At 36.2% G+C, this 18,365-nt stretch overlaps 1 protein-coding gene across 1 annotated transcript in view; it reads right to left on the bottom strand.

Annotated features, from left to right (window-relative positions):
- The window catches only part of GMCL1 (germ cell-less 1, spermatogenesis associated), a 52,973-nt gene that overhangs the window by 24,228 nt on the left and 10,380 nt on the right, over window positions 1–18,365 (bottom strand). Inside the window, exons 4-9 of the mRNA XM_040224081.1 lie at window positions 17,734–17,831; window positions 14,481–14,593; window positions 13,461–13,526; window positions 11,704–11,788; window positions 10,120–10,210; window positions 7,244–7,381 (exon numbers count right to left, since the gene is read on the bottom strand). Of these exons, the coding sequence (XP_040080015.1) occupies window positions 7,244–7,381; window positions 10,120–10,210; window positions 11,704–11,788; window positions 13,461–13,526; window positions 14,481–14,593; window positions 17,734–17,831 (591 nt within the window). The remainder of the gene's footprint in view (window positions 1–7,243; window positions 7,382–10,119; window positions 10,211–11,703; window positions 11,789–13,460; window positions 13,527–14,480; window positions 14,594–17,733; window positions 17,832–18,365) is intronic.

The raw sequence follows: 18,365 nt of genomic DNA, 5'->3' as shown, positions 1-18,365 counted from the left end.
ATCTAAATGTCTTAGATTTACAAAACTTTAAAAAACAAACAGAAAGATAAGATACGCTCCTAGCTTGCCTAGTATTTTATTGCTTAAATGAAGAAGTATATATTCAGGTATTTCCTGAGAAATCTGTATGCAGGTCAAGAAGCAACAGTTAGCACTGGACATGGAATAACAGACTGGTTCCAAATAGGAAAAGGAGTACGTCAAGGCTGTATATTGTCACCCTGCTTATTTAACTTATATGCAGAATACATCATGAGAAATGCTGGGCTGGATGAAGCACAAGCTGGAATCAAGATTGCCGGGAGAAATATCAATAACCTCAGATATGCAGATGACACCACCCTTATGGCAGAAATAGAAGAACTAAAGAGCCTCTTGATGAAAGTGAAAGAGGAGAGTGAAAAAGATGGCTTACAGCTCAACATTCAGAAAACTAAGATCATGGCTTCCGGTCCCATCACTTCATGGCAAATAGATGGGGAAACAATGGAAACTGTGACAGACTTTATTTTTGGGGGCTCCAAAATCACTGTAGATGGTGACTGCAGCCATGAAATTAAAAGATGCTTGGTCCTTGGAAGAAAAGCTATGACCAACTTAGCATATTAAAAAGCAGAGACATTACTTTTCCAACAAAGGTCCATCTAGTCAAAGCTTTGGTTTTTCAAGTAGTCATGTATGGATGTGACAGTTGGACTATAAAAGAAAGCTGAGCACAGAAGAATTGATGCTTTTGAACTGTGGTGTTGGAGAAAGAGTCTTGAGACTCTTGAGAGTCCCGTGGACAGCAAGGAGATCCAACTAGTCCATCCTAAAGGAAATCAGTCCTGAATGAATATTCAATCAGTCCTGAATGAATATTCAATCAGTCCTGAATGAATATGGAAGGGCTGATGCTGAAGCTGAAACTCTAATACTTTGGCCACCTGATGCGAAGAACTGACTCATCTGAAAAGACCCTGATGCTGGGAAAGATTGAAGGTGGGAGGAGAAGGGGATGACAGAGGATCAGATAGTTGGATGGTATCACTGATGTGATGGACATGAGTTTGAGTAGGCTGGGAGATGGTGATGGACAAGGAAGCCTGGTGTGCTACAGTCCACGGGGTTGCAAAGAGTCAAACACACTGAGCAACTGAACTGAACTGATATTCAGGTAAACACAACATACAAAAATCTACTCACAACCAGTAAAGCTTATAGCAAAAAATAGCCTATAAGTTGAACTGTTATATGAAGCACATTATCGGAATTAGATCATGAAGGTGAAGGAAAAAGTCTACATAATAAAAATTCATATCTGGATAAGTAAGAATATCTTATACAGAGCATTTAGGTATATTAGTATAAAAATGGAGTAGTTCAGCTCAAAGATCTTCTTGTATAATAATCTAAAAATCTAGTTCCAAAAGATGACAATTTAACTGAGTACAGTATTTTTCAATAAAACTAATTATATGAATTTCTGTATTATATCTTTCCATTTTGAGCAACTTATTTTCATAAAATTCATGCTTTAACATTATCATCTCTACCTTACAAAAATATTAAAAGTTTCCCCATTATACCCTCAACAGTAATTCTTGACATAAAAAAGTTACAAGGATACCCGTAAGGGAATAAATCTATTTCACTACTTTGTTATCAAGAGCCAAATTAAACATACTTGAAAGAAGGGTGATTCAAAATTACTGCTTAAGTTTATACAATTGGATATGCAATTCTAAAGAGATTAAACATAGCGGAATTCTTTTGAGTAACCAGTAAGTTGCAGTTGGGGACTTCACTATAGCTCAGATGGTAAAGAATGTGCCTGCAATGCAGGAGACCTGGGTTCAACCCCTGGGTCAGGAAGATCTCCTGCAGAAGGAAAGGCAACCCACTCCAGTATTCTTGCCTGCAGAATTCCATGGACAGAAGAGCCTGACAGGTCACAAAGAGTCCAACACGTGCTTACTTAGGCTAAGTGATTAACACACACACAAGATGCAGTTAAAAAAACAACGGGGGGTGGGTGGGGGACTTTAGAACAGGAAAGACTTGGTGTGGCATTTGAGCTCTGCTTCTAACTAGCTGTGTGACAGGACAGTAATACTTCATGTATAAAATGGGAACAATTACCTTGATAATTTTAAAGAGTATGTTACATAATAGACATTAAATGCATAAACTGGCATATTACTGGGACACTAAAGAATTTACACATTTACTTTTTCTTCTCCCCTTTATAGTTCCTGGGTTAGGAATTAGAATCTAAACTTGTTTGATAGAGTAAATACAGTACTAGGCCATATGGAAGTTAGTATGTTTTAGGACACAATTTTAGTTCACACAAACTGAGTGCCTACTACCTATCAAGTACCTAAGAGAAAAAGATGAAAAACGTATGGCCCAAGAGGGCCACAGATATATTCTGTACTAGAGCAACCCAGCAAGAGATAATGATGCCTTAACAAGGAAGTGGTAGCAGGTAAAAAAAAAAAAAAAAAGGTTTGAGAATTATCTAAGAAAAAAATACACAGGACATGGTGAATGGATGTGGAAGAAAAGAGTTTGAGGAGGAATAGGATGACTTCCAGGATTCTGCCATTTTTGTGAGGTTGGGCAAGTTATTAATGTTGATGACTGATAAGCAAATATAGGAAGAAAAAAAAATGCAGGGACTAGGACTGGAGGGGAAAGATTAACTATTCTTTTGAATAGATGAACTGAAGCAATTTATAGATGGCAAGCTATCAGTTGGAGATCTAAGTATGAAACTCAGGGAAGAGGTCAGAACTGTATTCTTTCAATAAATCATAGGAATGAAGGAAATCATTGAGGGACACTATGTAGAATGAAAAGATCAATGAGCCAATGGCACCCTTAGGAGGTTAAGAGGTGGGCAGAGTAAGAGAAGCTTACAAAAGAAAATGAATAGTCAGAGAGACAGGGAAAGAATCAGAAGAGTATATGTAGTATTTCTAAACTAAGTACTGTACAGAATTGAAAGAAAAAACTAACAAACCATGATATAAAATGCTAGGGAAGTTAACATAGGACTAACATAAGATCACTAGATTTTAAAAACAGGACAATCCTAACTTTTGCTAGAAAGTTTCAGTAAAATAATAGGGGCAAAAGACAGACTGTAGTGGGTTAAGAAAAGTCTGAAAGGTAAGAAGATAGAGACAGCAACTATAGACTACTCTGAAGAAGGTGATTTTAAGGCAGAGGAATAGTTACCATGAAGGGGACTCAGGGTCCAGATGGCAGTGGGGGGATTTGTTTTGTTTTGTTAATAAGAGGTTTGACCATATTTATAAGCTGAGGGAGAACAGGAGGGGCTGAAGATACAGATTATTAAATAATAGCATAAAATTACAGGATTATGAACACAGTAGGAAATTGGCCTGAATACAAAGGGAGCACCTCAACCTCTGGGACAGGACAGGAAGGAGAGGTGATTAAACTAGAAATCTGAATAAATCTTTGCCTGATTACCTTGAATTTATATCAAGAACAACAGAGTTCCCAAGGGTTCTCCTCGTAACTCAGTCAGTAAAGAATCTGAGACACAGGCTCGATTCCTGGGTAGGCAAAATCCCTTGGAGAAGGGAATGGCAACCCACTCCAGTATTCTTGCCTGGAGAATCCCATGGACAGAGGAGCCTGGCAGGCTAGAGTCCACAGGATCGCAAGAGTCAGACATGACTTAGCGACTAAACCACCAGCACCCATTGATAGTGAGGTGACTGGAGAGGAAGCTTGAACAGAGGGGCAGAGGTTTGATAAACAATTGCTGAAGCAAATTAAAAACAGTAACCAAGTAAAAGTGATACAAGGAGTTGCAAGGTACAAGCTTAGCAATGAAATATGAGTTTGCAGTGGCAGCAATACAAAAGTTATAGAATGTTCTGGAGCAGTACTCAGCACAAAGTAGAGGGTATTAGAACAAAGAAGGTTTAGTTTAGTTTTAGAATTTTGTAAAGTAGGACAGAAAGTTGGAGGCAGCTGTGAGAGAGAGAGGTTCAGATGATCTAACATGAAATCCAGGTCTGAAAGGAAGAAAAAAGGAGGCCTGAAAGACCAGCAGAAAATGGAGTTTAAAATGGACTGGAAATCAAATAACAGCGTAAGAAGAATGAGACTATGAACCATCTAGAAAGTTATTTATAGCCTGCAAACTCCTGGATTTCTGATGTTGAGAAATTCTGGGTTACAGAAAGATTCAAATGTAGCAAGTGCTTAATGATCAGCAAATAAATGTTACAGGAGTTAAGGTCAAATTACTTGGAGGCTAGTAAATAGTAATGATAACATGGACACATTACATTACTGAAGAAGGGTGGAGAAGCAGAGAGAAATCAAGTGTCCAGGTCTTAAATGAATGTGAAAGAAAAGACTGGGGGTCAGAAGAGAAAGAAGAGAGTATGAGCTGGATCACACGCAACAAGGATTTAGAAAGGGCACTGAGGTGGCTGGGCCGATGACTATCTGGCCTCCTAACCCTTTATTAGCAGGATGTGTTAAGAGAAAGTCCTCCACAGAGGGAAAATACTCTCTTCTGACAGAGCTAAATAAAATGGAGGGAATATAGGAGAAGACATAAAGAGAAAGGTCTGGGAGAGATGGTAACAAGACAGGTCAGAGGGATCAATGGGGAGGGAAGCATGACAATGAGAGCATAGAACAACAGACTTAATGACCTCACCTAAGGTGGCTTCCCTCGTGGCGCAGAGGGTAAAGCGTCTGCCTGCAATGCGGGAGACCCGGGTTCAATCCCTGCATCGGGAAGATCCCCTGGAGAAGGAAATGGCAACCCACTCCAGTACTCTTGCCTGGAAAATTCCATGGACAGAGGAGCCTGGTAGGATATAGTCCATGGAGTCTCGAAGAGTTGGACACAACTGAGCAGCTTCACTTTCACAAGGTAAATCTAATTCATGAGAGCTGGACCACAAAAAAGGCTGAGCACCAAAGAATTGATGCTTTCGAATTGTGGTACTGGAAAAGACTCCTGAGAGCCCCTTGGACTGCAAGGAGATCAAACCAGTCAGCCCTATAGGAAATCAACCCTGAATACTCATTAGAAGGACTGATGCTGAAGCTGAAGATGCAAAAAATACTCTGGCAACCTGATGCAAGGAGTCTACTCACTGGAAGATCCTGATGCTGGGAAAGACTGAAGGCAAAAGGAGAAGGGGGTGGCAGAGGATGAGATGGTTAGATAGCATCACCAACTCAATGGACATGAATTTGAATAAACTCCAGGAGATGGTGAAGGACAGGGAATTCTGGTGTGCTGCAGTCCATGTTGTCACAGAGTCAGACACAACTGAACGACTGAACACAACAAATCTAATTCTATGAAATAATGGAATTCAACTGCGCTCAACACAGTTAAATCCTAAAATACTACAATGTTTCTACACAAAGTCTGGATTTAATTTGGAATTAACAGGTGGTTCAGACGGTAAAGTGTCGGCCTACAATGCGGGAGACCTGGATTCAATCCCTAGGTCGGGAAGATCTCCTGGAGAAGGAAATAGCAACCCACTCCAGTATTCTTGCCTGGAAAATCCCATGGACGGAGGAGCCTGGTAGTTTACAGTCAGTCCGTGGGGTTGCAAAGAGTCGGACACGACTGAGCGACTTCACTTTCTATTAAAATTTTAATTTTTTTCTCATTTAATCTCCATTTGAATTTAATTCTGACCTAAAGATAATAAAAAATGTATATATTAAAATTTCCCAGATTACTGAACATATAACTCTGAATAATGTTAACACATTTGGCACTACTTCTGAAAAATGATCAGCAAATTTTAGCTAAATAATTGAAACTATTTTCACTTATTTCAAATCTAGGATACATTCCTATTGAGAGCATATACCAAGGTATCTTGAAGATGTGAGCTATGTGGCCACTTTTTGCCCTCTCACAAATAGCATGGGATTTAATTTTATTTATACCCTGCTTTTGAAATGATAATTTATTCAGATATACAGGAAAAACTATTTGTCCATTTATATTTTAAAATGAAAAAAAGTGCCCTCTATTGTAATTTTAAGTCAGAAAAAAATCATGGATGAAATCTGGTCAGAAATTTGGGATCTAAATTCTTTTCAATTTTATATTAAAGCAAAATATTTCAGACTAGAAATATTTATGCCCATCTTACAATCCAAAAATATAAAGCTTATCCCCTTGCATCACAGACACACCTAAATTAAACTACTTTAAAACGGAATTTATTTTTTAAACTCTTTAAAAATTCATTAGAGAGAGCCTTAAAAGAAGTATGATTAGAGTGGGAGTATGTAATATAAGCCCTGGCATCTAACGTCACACACTGCTAGTGTCTGGTGTATAATATATACTAAAACTAGTATAAAGCTGCTATACTAAAGGGGAAAATGATCTTCAAATGAAACGGTGACTGAGCAAACAAACAAATCTCAGACCCACAACCCACACAAATATAATACAAATGAATTATACAAAATTAACAAAAAAGCACTGTCTATAAACCTGCCTAGAGTGATTTTATTAAAAAATGCATTACTTTACCAGAAATGTTAACTCTCAGTTTGTTTTCCATTGAACACTTTTATAAAAAAATGTACAGATTTCAACAATTTCAATCTATAAACACAATTATGTTAAAAAACTAAGGTGTCAAAAATTATAATTTTCAGATAAATCTATAAAATTTACAAGTAAATCTTCAAATGTTACTTTCTATTTCCTAAATGTGAATATAGTACTAAATTTAATCCTACACAGCACTAGACACTTAACTTAGAAAATTAAAACAGTAATTGTTTCACAAGTTTTAAGTCATAACTAGCAAACATATTACATCTGCTTTGACATAAAGTTTAAGACTAGGATACGAAAAAGAAAACAGCAAATTTAAGGAGTATTAATAGAAAAAAAAGTTGACCTTTAAATAACACTTCGAAAGTCAAAGTCTGATTCAAAATAGTGTACTGGTAAAGCAAATTAAAGAACACCCACATTATAGAATACTATACAGACACTTAAATGTTCTGAAGAGTATTTAAAGATACGGGAAGATACTCATATAATGTGAACACAGAAGATTATGTACATAGTATGATTCTGCTTGGTATAAAAATCCTTACTGGAATTAAGGATAACTTCTATCTTCTTCATTATTATTTTTCTATGATATATATATTACTATTACAATCAGAAAGATTTTACTTAAAAATCACAATTTTATCCTGTTCTTACCTGAAGGTACTAGAGAATCTTGTTCAATAATTCTTGCGGAGGCCAAATCACTGATAATATACTGTAACCTTAAATGTCTGAATACTGACACAAATGGTTTTCCTTGCTCAGTTTCAAGGAAGGTCATACCTTCAAAATCTACAAAACAAATAAAACCAAAAAAGCTTAAACTAAACAGCTATTCTTTTCAAAATTTATTAACTTATCTATTCAAACCTGGGGAGATTTAGAAAAAAAAGCCCCAGGAAATTAACTTTGGTCCTAATTAGACCCTTGGGCTGGGAATTCAACTGATGCTTTTCTGAGGATTGGAGCTTACAGCACATAGCCCAGCAAGGTGGGAAAGGAAGGCTTGAGAATGGTGGTTGAAGGTATGATATCTTTCCAGAATCCCTTTTCCGAGGGACTGAACACTTCAGTGGAACTTGAGCCCAAATGCCTCATTCAAGGGTCTTCACAAGACACAGAGGACCGGGAACATTTCTTGGCATCTTTCTAATCTACACTTTAGTTACAAGCAATGAACATTACTTAAAACCTTGATTCTGTACTACAATACAAAATAAGATACAAAGACATTGTAGCTGTGAATCTGCAACACAAGGGTACTATTTATTGTTAAAATAATTCAAAGTTATGGATTTTTTCTTCTAGGGAGAATTTAAGCTTATTTCCAAATATACTCTCAGCTGCATTCCAATATGCTCTCATGAGTGGGAAGGAAAGGTCTGCTGCTATCAAGCATGGACTTGCACATAATCCTTAGCCTGTTTTCTGTTACAAGGTAAACTCACAGCAGTGGACTCAGCCTTGTTGCTATGCTGGAAATTAAAGAAGTAATCATTAAGTATAACTATGCAGAAAATTTTCTAAATTTCTATTGTTCTCTTGGTCCTGATGTATATCTGAGAAGACAAATAATTAAGATAACCTAAGAGGAATATTGGGCTTCCCCTGGGCTTTCCTGGTGGCTCAGACGATAAAGAATTTGCCTGCAATGAGGGAGACCTGGGCTCAATCCCTGGGTCAAGAAGATCCCTGGAGAAGCAAATGGCAACACATTACAGTATTCTTGCCTGGAGAATCCCATGGACAGAAGAGCCTGGTGGGCTACAATACACGGCATCGCAAAAGAGTCAGACACGACTGAGTGACTAAACGACAACAAAGAGGAATATACTAAAATATAGTGGGTAAGGGGACTACAAGTGATCTTTTTGGTCTTATTTTCTAGGTATCTGTCACTTTTATAATTTAAAAACTGTTTGAAATAAACTTCTGAAGTCCTCTGTGAAAAACAAGGGCATCAAACATACATTCTGCCTTATGCAGTAAATGTTTCCCTGAAAAGTTTTCTTAAACTGTATACTTTTATACTACTGAGGCTGGGACAGATAGCCTAGAGTGGGAAAACCAGAAGGCAGATGGGACCAGTTTCCTATTCTAGTTTTTGCCACTTAGGCTACAAAGTAATTTCTCCTTTGATAGACTGTTGCAGTTAATCCAATTGGAGCTCAAGTGAGCATAAATTTATGTCAAAATTTACCCAGCATCTACTGTTTCTATTGACCCTCTTTGTCTTTTTAACTTCTCACCTTCTTTATCTTTTCCAGTGCTTACTTCTGTTTTTTAACTTAAATTTTCTCCTCTACTTTTTTCCTTTACAATTTCTTAAATCCCTCTTTAACTTCCATAAAGTATAACTTAAGACAGGAATTTAGTGTTTTGTTCTTGAAGCAAATAAAGTTAGATTTTATTGCTATGGTCATTTATACATTTTTGGTTCATGAGCTTCAAGGAAAGACAATTAGCTAGTAAATCTTGCTACATAATTCTAGAAAATTTATTTAAATAAGACTAAAAGAACATGCTGAATTTTAATGTAAGAGCCTCTATTCATCAATACACCTTTAAAAAAGTTAAAAAACAATCTAAACTGAAATATAAATGCAACACATATTTGTGACAAAGAATTGGTTATCAAGAATATAAACAGAATGCCCATAAACCAGTAAGAAAAGACAATTAAAATACTAAAATAGGAAAAAGACCTGAACAGACATTTCACAGAAGAAGAAACATATGCTGATAAACACACAAAGAGCTGTTCAATCTCTTTAGTTTTCAAGGAAATGAAAATCAATACCACAGTATGAAATAGTTCAATAACAACAAAAAACAGGATGATATGTTGTCCAGGAGTAAGTTGAATCTGGCTCGTACTGGCTCACAGGAGCTGATGGCATGCATTTCTTTCCAACTCCACATTCAGTAGTATCATGTTAGCCTGAAATTAATCATGCTAAGAAAATTTATCATTAAAATTTTTTTTAATGCTATAAATAAGTGACTATTTTTTCACAAAGCCAGCTTACCAGCACATCACTATGTTATGCATTCATGTTAAGACATGTGTAGAATGTCATAACATTATTTTTTAAAAGCAAGGGAAAAACAAACACAAAACTAAAGACAGTGGTTGGCGAAAGCTGAAGTGACACAACAGGAAAGAAGCACGTGAACAGACTGAATTATTAATGTTCTAGTAATTGATTAGTTCACTGAGGTTCAATACATTTTTTTTTTTAAAGAAAAAGGTAATTATGCATAGGTAAAAAATGATAGTGAACTAAGAAAATCATGAACTAAGGACTGTAAGTTTTATCCACATTTTTGCTCCTGATGGCCATTAAAATATTTTTTTCTGTAATCTCTTTTATCCAACCTAAATTTTTTCAGTATAAATAAGGGATTGAGTTAGATCATTCCCAATATCCTCTCCAGCTCTAAAATTCTGTATTTATCCATAAATCAGGGTTCAATTTTAATTAAATTTCAATTAAAAAGAAAGTTCAGAATAACAATTTTAATCACACCTTTTTTCCTCTTAGAAAACCAGACATCTGTTTCAGTCAAAAGCTGTTTTAAAGATCCATTCCAAGAAGGCACAAGTTGAAGGAACATCCACTAGATAAAAAAAATAGGTAAGAAAAAAACCCTATAAAACATCATTTTGAGTTCACATTTTCAAACTGCTTTCTTAAAACACAGTATCTAAAAATTTAATTTCCATTTTATAAGCAACTGAAAGAAGTACAACTATTACATGATATGCTCATAAGCCTTAAATTCATCATGGCATTAATCATGGTCCAAAGATAAAAACTAGAGGAGCATTAAGGAATAAGCTAATACCTGAAAAATACTTATGGTTTCAAATGCACTATCATTTTAGTATTAAAAAGGTAAATGTTCTACATGTGTACACAGATACATACAAAATATTCTATATTATAGAGTGTAGATATAATACATATATACAATATATAAAATATACTAATTTACTCAATTAACAATTAAGTTTCACTACATACTATGTGAGATTATAAAAGAAATTAAATATGGGAAAAAGGAGTTTCTCATTGTCTAATTGCTGTTGAGACAGTATGCAGGGTAATGAAGAACATGAATTTTTAAATCCTGGCCCTGCCAATTAATAGAGAGGGAAATTACCTAATTTCTCTGGGCTTTAATTTCTTCATTTGCAAGATGAGCATGATAATATGTCAACCTCACAGGACATTAGAATTAATATGGGTAAGATACTTAGAGCAGTGCCTACCTAGCACATAGTAAACATTCAATACTTATGAGAAAGAATGAATGCTACCAGTGGCTCAGAGATAGAAATGGGCTGTCTACTTTCCTTTAATGACAGGTTACCACATTTACTAAACTTCCTTGAGGAAAAACAGTAATAGGATCTCACCCAGATTCTATTTGACTCATTCCCAGGTTTCATGACCATGTTAATGTAAACTTGGTGCTAAGGACAAAAGGCTAACAGCAAAATCATGCAGTGGGGAAAGCAACAGACTAGAACTCACAGACCTGGGTTCTGCCTCACGTCTGCCATGTAGTAATCATAAGAATTCTAAGTGTTACCATCTACAGAACAAAAGCAACAGCCCATTTGTCTCCTCAGAGTTGTGAAAACAAAATTATACTAAAAATGTTGAAACCTTACAAAAGGATGAAGTGAGACATAAGTCTGAAGTACAAAAGACCTTTAAAAGAGCCTCAACATTCTCTAGAAAAATTTTTGAAAAATTCATCATGAAGTTATTAATTCAACTAAAGCTCAATTCTGAAAACATTTCTGGAAACTGCATAAAATATTTAACATTTCTGATCATGTAAATAACAGGTTAATTATTGGAAAAAAAAAAAACCTTGGAAAAAACAGAAATGTATTCCTAGAAAAGTATACAGAATACAAATAAAATTACTCATGATACCAGTTCCCTAAGCCTAAAGACTCAGCATTCTGGTTTATGTCCTTTTCCTTTTCTTGCCTGTATAATCACTCTCTCACCACTGGACACTAGCTATTTTCAGTTTTTCACTACTATAAGCAATGCTGAGTGGCTATCTTTAAACATATCATATTATGGAAATACCTTTTTAAGGGCTGTGTATACATCCATCTCCACTTGCATCACAAACAAGTTAGATGAACCAATGAGTTGTTTCATGACATTTATACTGGAAAAGATAAAACAGAAGTAGTGAGCCTCTCTTTATACAAAAGTTATAGACCCTGGTGGAACTGAAAACGTTTTTAAAAGTCTTTTTCATCAAAAGAAAACACGGAATTAAAAAACTACATCAGTCTTTTTGCCCAAGACAAAGAATCTTAGACAAAAACAATCTATTTGAATGTAAGGATACTTATAATTCAGACTGTATGCTACAGAAGGTTTTTTCTTGCACTGCTGAGGAAACAAAGAGCTTGCTCTGCTGATTAATCAAGGTAAACCAAAGTCCTAATAAGGTAAGTTTTAGCATGCTCTCATAAAGTAGCAGCCTTCCCTTTCTTTTGCCTTTCCTTTTCATTCAATTAAAAAAAAATCTGTCAAATTCACTGAAGAAATATATCTTCAAAGTAACCTTTTACCTCTAGGCTTAAGAGAACTGCTTAGTCATAAAACAAGTTTTTATTTTATTAAGGGAGTAATATCAAGAAATAAGTGTTAGTGTAAATTTAGAATGGAAATGATATTACTAGCTCTTTTCTTTTTTCCCTCCCCCGCCCCGACTACCCTCAACAAGCCAGAAGAGCATCTGAATTTTTAGGATGACCACTATGATTTTCCTTTTGAAAAAAGCTCAATGACAATTATAGAAGAGAAAAACTGTTGCTATGCCTTGGCATCATTAGGTGATGATTTTCTGGTAGAATACAATACTTCTCAAATCTTTCTATCAAAGTACCTCTTAAGGGCAGATGAAAGGAAAGGACCCAGGAATCTAGGAGAAGGCTAGCCATAAAAATAACGTTTCTATTAATTTTTGTATTTGTAAGCCCAAAGAAACCTGAATTCTCTCTTTTCCACCATGTATTTAAAATAAAAATGTTTACTTCTCTCTTACTCCTCCCTACCCTTCTCCCCTCAAAAAGTCAGCAAAACTGAAAAACCAGTAACCCACTGTTAAGCCTTTGGTTTTGTACATTTCCATCAGAATGCTATACACTCCCAGGGACATTTGTACCCCTGTTTCAGAAGCACCATTGTCAAGGTACTGCAATCCTGAAAGTGATTATAGAGTTTCTGGCCTTTGAAAGCTCATTCCCACTCTGAATTTCTCAGACCCATAGCAGATATGTTAGCTCCATTATTACAAGTAAGTTCAGAGAGAGCAGAGACCATGACATAATCACCTCAACCTCCTCAAAGCCCTCAACAGAGTAACTTTACACATAGCAGTCATTCAGAAATTACTTGAAGGGAGGAAGGAAGAACAAGCAAACTAAATCAAAGACTACTTTAATTGTGAATTTAATTTCATCAGTCTTAGTAACAAGTTTAAGACAATTTTCTCAAATGTAATTTCTGGGTAATAAGAGATGGTGGTTTTTAAAATAAATCTTTAGATTCTTTAAGAGTCCAGCAAAAGTGAGGTAACCCTAGAGACTTTCTATAGTTTCATAGCAGCAATGAATTTTTCCATTAAAACTGATTAAAACAGTAGACATAATATGCACTGTATCAAAAAAAAATGCATTGTATCATTTGCAACAAAGGAAAGAAACTTAGATACATTAAGTTCACTTTTTCATAATATATTTTTGTTTTATACAAAAATGTCCTGCATACTTTTAACAAATGAAGAACAGTCTTTTGGATAATTATAAAGCTATTTAAAATTCAAATACCTGAGTTCTTTAAAAAGTTCAACATTCTGGTGAGTCATCAAATTGTTTAGAAGCCATTCAAGGCACCTGAAATTAAAACATGGAATTATTTCATTATACATTATATATTTATGATTTATTAAGTAGGACACACAGTTCAAGCAAAAACAGAATATTAATCTTGCTAGGACATGCTCAAATATTTTAATTTAACAACTGGAAATTTAGTACTGTTTTTGTCAGCAGTTAGTAAGGGAATATTCCCTTAATATTAATAAGAGCCTTTCTAATTGAGAAAACTTCATTTTCAAGTTTGTGTTAAATGGTTTATGAAGGGCCTTACATCTGTTACCTTCTTTATAATTTGAAAATGGGTACTGCAATTCTCAAGACTTAAAAACACTGCCAGTAGTTGCACTGATATACAGTCAGCCCTCGGTATCCGCAGGTTCTGTATCCGTGGATTCAACCAACCGAGAATTGAAAATATTGGAGAAAAAAATAATAACTTCAGAATGTTCCAGAAAGCAAAACTTAAATTTGTCGCAAGACAGCAACTATTTACATAGCATTTACAGTGGATTTATAACTATTTACATAGCCTTTACACTGGTATTATAATAATCCAGAGATGATTCACAGTATACAGAAGGATGGTTATTTGAAAATACTACACCATTAAATAAGGGAGGTGAGCAACTGCAGATTCTGGTATCCACCCAGGTCCTGGAACTAATACCCTGCGGATAGTGAGGGACGACTGTAGTGGCTATTATGCCTACTGCTTTAAAACATTTAATAGAAATGTACTGTAAAGAGGGACCATAGTTTTTATAAGCATGTATAACCCACCCACAGTCACAGAGACCATACTTTTGAAGAATTTACTAATTAGTCCAAATATAAAAAGGAACCTTTTATAGCAAATTCTATTCTTTTTTTTCCTCTTTTTTTTTAAAATAGCTATACATTCTCTTAAGAAACCAAAGCAGTCAAATTCCCGAAAGTGGAATGAGAGGGAACACAAGCAAGGCAACTCACTTCCTCTTTACAGAATCTAGTCCATAGGTCCCTGCGGATGTGTAATAGCCACACACAGTTTTCACATTGATTGTCTCCTTCATCGTCTCACCACACTGCTGTATTAAACCATCCTGCAAACATAAATAAGTGCTGGAAAGGCCCATTTCATATGTGAAAAATTAGTTCTGAGTTATGTGCTTTCACATATTAAAAAGGAAAAGAAAAAAGGAAGGAAGAAAGAAAACCATTAAGTGCAGCAAGCCTAAATCTTTTTTGAAAGTCCAGTAAAAATTCCTAAAAAAAAAAAAAAAATCCAGCAAGTATTCCACTAAATACTTCAACTGAAAAATGGAAGGGAGAGGGTAAAAGCAGTAAGACAGAGATTAAAAATTGCTACTCTCTTTTCTGTTCTCCTCTCTGGGACCTTTGCAAACTTAAGCAGCATTCTGTTTCGCCTGTTCTTTTAAAATTAAGACCTTTTTACATAGTCCGACTATGTGATGGGCTAGGCAAGTACACAGTATGAATCAAGAGCAAGTTTTTATTAAAGTTTAAAACACCTATTAATATCTAAGAAATACACCTAAGACAAATATAGTATTGTTTTAAACTTACGTTGAAATTTTAATCTAAAATGTTTATACAGATTTCAAATAGCTAATTTTATTTAATATAAGGAAAGAATTCTGTCATTTTTCACTTCAACTTCTGAGCTATATTCACCATGCAAGAGTATTACCGTTAAATAGCTAAGTCATAAAGATAAAGCAGAAAGTGAATTTACTCAAATTTCTGAACTACATCCAACATGCAAGAGTATTACTGTTAAATAGCCAAGTCACACAGATAATGCAGAAAGTGAATTTAGAATAAAACTGAAAAAGGATTAAAAGTTAAAAAAGTATAATTATTGAAAATAAGTATTGAAAGGATTAAAACATTAAAAAGTCAAATTACCTCAGCCAAGGATATTTAACAAGCTATTAACTATTATTTCAAATAAACCAGTATAAAAATGCCACATAAAAAGAAACTTTTTTAAATGATCAAACTAAAGTGTTGACTCAAACTGGGATTTTGAACTTTCCGGCAAGCTATTCTAGACTCCGCCCCTTTCCTTTTAAAATCCATCTGTGCCATCAGGTCTAGTGGATAATCCTGCTTAACCTCTTCAGTATCCAGTTTTCCTCTCCATGCTTTTACCCTCATCTAGACCCTCCCATGGATTACTGCAATAGGATTTATTTTATTATTATTTTTTTTTTGCAATAGGATTTATACTCAACTTTCCTTTCAGCTCATTCTTCACATTGATCCCAAGCATTCTTTCTAAAATACAACTTTGTCTTTCCTCGGATTAGAACTTTTCAAAAGCACTTATGCAAAGTGTTAACTTTGTAAAAGGTACTGAGGGACTTGCGTGATCTGGCCTCTGCCTCTTTTTCTCCAACCCTTCTTCTATTCTACGCTAGATCTGTGTTCCACTCAGATTCTCTAATGCTCCATTATTTTCTCATTTCTATGTCTTAGTTTTCTGCATGAAATGCTCTCTCTTCCCCTCTCTTCTTACTTCACAAGATAAACACATTTTTAGTTTTTAAGACTCAACCTCAAACACAACTTCCTTCTTTGACACTACCAGGTTAAACTGACCACTTTGCACATCCACTAATGCTACAGAAAGTTTATCATCATATCTATAATATTGGACAGCTCTTACTTTACTTTTTCGGCCTGTATATCAACTCTTCCTCCTCGACTCTATACACATTATATTACGAGCTTCTTGAAGGCATGCTACTGCTGCTAAGTTGCTTCAGTTGTGTCTGACTCTGTGCGACCCCATAGACGGCACCCCACCAGGCTCCCTCGTTCCTGGGATTCTCCAGGCAAGAACACTGGAGTGGGTTGCCATTTTCTTCTCTAATGCATGAAAGTGAAAAGTCAAAGTGAAGTCACTCAGTTGTGTCCGCTTCTTAGCGACCCCACGGACTGCAGCCCACCAGGCTCCTCTGTCCATGGGATTTTCCAGGCAAGAGTACTGGAGTGGGGTGCCATAAGGCATAGATATCTTTATTTACCTCTGGATCTCTATGCCTAGCTTGACACACTGCTCAATATACTTCTGTTGAATGAACAAATCTGTCATTCTACCAATAGATTATATACATTTAGGTGGTTTACACACAATTATTTCCTAAGAAAACATTTATATAGTAAGCATTCAGTGTTTTCCGAATCCATGAACTATGTGAATTAATAATCAAATCATAAGCCACTTGCTTCATAATAGTCAAGATAAGTTATTAATGCACAGAAAGAAGTGAAAGTCGCTCAGTCATGTCTGACTCTTTGTGACCCCATGGGCTACACAGCCCATTGAATTCTCCAGGCCAGTATACTAGAGTTGGTAGTCTTTCCCTTCACCAGGAGATCTTCCCAACCCAGGGAATGAACAGGTCTCCTGCACTGCAGGCGGATTCTTTACCAGCGGAGCTACAAGGGAAGCCCCATTAATGCATAAAAATGTATAAATGGATTTAGACAAGTATATTTGTTTCACATTATAGTCCCGTCTAGTCAAGGCTATGGTTTTTCCTGTGGTCATGTATGGATGTAAGAGTTGGACTGTGAAGAAGGCTGAGCTCCAAAGAATTGATGCTTTTGAACTGTGGTGTTGGAGAAGACTCTTGAGAGCCCCTTGGACTGCAAGGAGATCCAACCAGTCCATTCTGAAGGAGATCAGCCCTGGGTGTTCTTTGGAAGAAATGATGCTAAAGCTGAAACTCCAGTACTTAGGCCACCTGACGCGAAGAGCTGACTCATTGGAAAAGACTTTGATGCTGGGAGGGATTGGGGGCAGGAGAAGGGGACGACAGAGGATGAGATGGCTGGATGGCATCACTCACTCGTTGAACGTGGGTCTGAGTGAACTCCGGGAGCTGGTGACGGACAGAGAGGCCTGGTGTGCTGCGATTCATGGGGTCGCAAAGAGTCGGACACGACTGAGCGACTGAACTGAAATGAACTGACTAGTCATTCTAAGATCTCTACGTAGAAACAGCCTGCATTCATTTTACACAAATATCAAGACCCTCCTCATTTGTAGCAAAGTTTCTGGTTAAACATTTTAAATGACTTATCACAAAAGAAATATTTACATATTCATTTTAAAAATTATAAAAAGCTAGGTTTTATTATTGTTTTTAGAAGGGATACCTTGAAACAAAGACACAAGTGTTATTATTTTTTGAGTACTACGCATACTTACCAATTGCAGCATACAAGCTGCTGCCAAAATAGCAATGACTCGACTTGGCTTTATTAAGACATCATCTCGATACAATGACCCAAATGCCACCTGAAGTGCTGAAAGCAAAATACACAGATAGAGTGAAATAACAATTTTAGCTGTAAGAATATTACAAGAGTAAGGACAGTCTTTATACACTAAGACATATGTCTAAATCTAGTATAAAAGGATAAGATGATCATCACTAATAAAACTACTGCTGCTGCTAAGTCGCTTCAGTCGTGTCTGACTCTGTGCGACCCCATAGACGGCAGCCCATCAGGCTCCCGTCCCTGGGATTCTCCAGGCAAGAACACTGGAGTGGGTTGCCATTTCCTTCTCCAATGCATGAAAGTGAAAAGTGAAAGTGAAGTCGCTCAGTCGTGTCCAACTCCTAGCGACCCCATGGACTACAGCCTTCCAGGCTCCTCCATCCATGGGATTTTTCAGGCAAGAGTACTGGAGTGGGGTGCCACTGCCTTCTCCAATGCACGAAAGCAAAAAGTCAAAGGGAAGTCACTCAGTGGTGTCCGACTCCTAGCGACCCCATGGACTGCAGCCCACCAGGCTCCTCCGTCCGTGGGATTTTCCAGGTGAGAGTACCAGAGTGG

This window comes from Oryx dammah, unplaced genomic scaffold (assembly GCF_014754425.2).
Source record: "Oryx dammah isolate SB20612 unplaced genomic scaffold, SCBI_Odam_1.1 HiC_scaffold_25, whole genome shotgun sequence".
NCBI lineage: Eukaryota > Metazoa > Chordata > Mammalia > Artiodactyla > Bovidae > Oryx > Oryx dammah.
The sequence above is the reverse complement of the archived record's forward strand: the minus strand, read 5'-3'. Positions and strand labels throughout refer to the sequence as shown.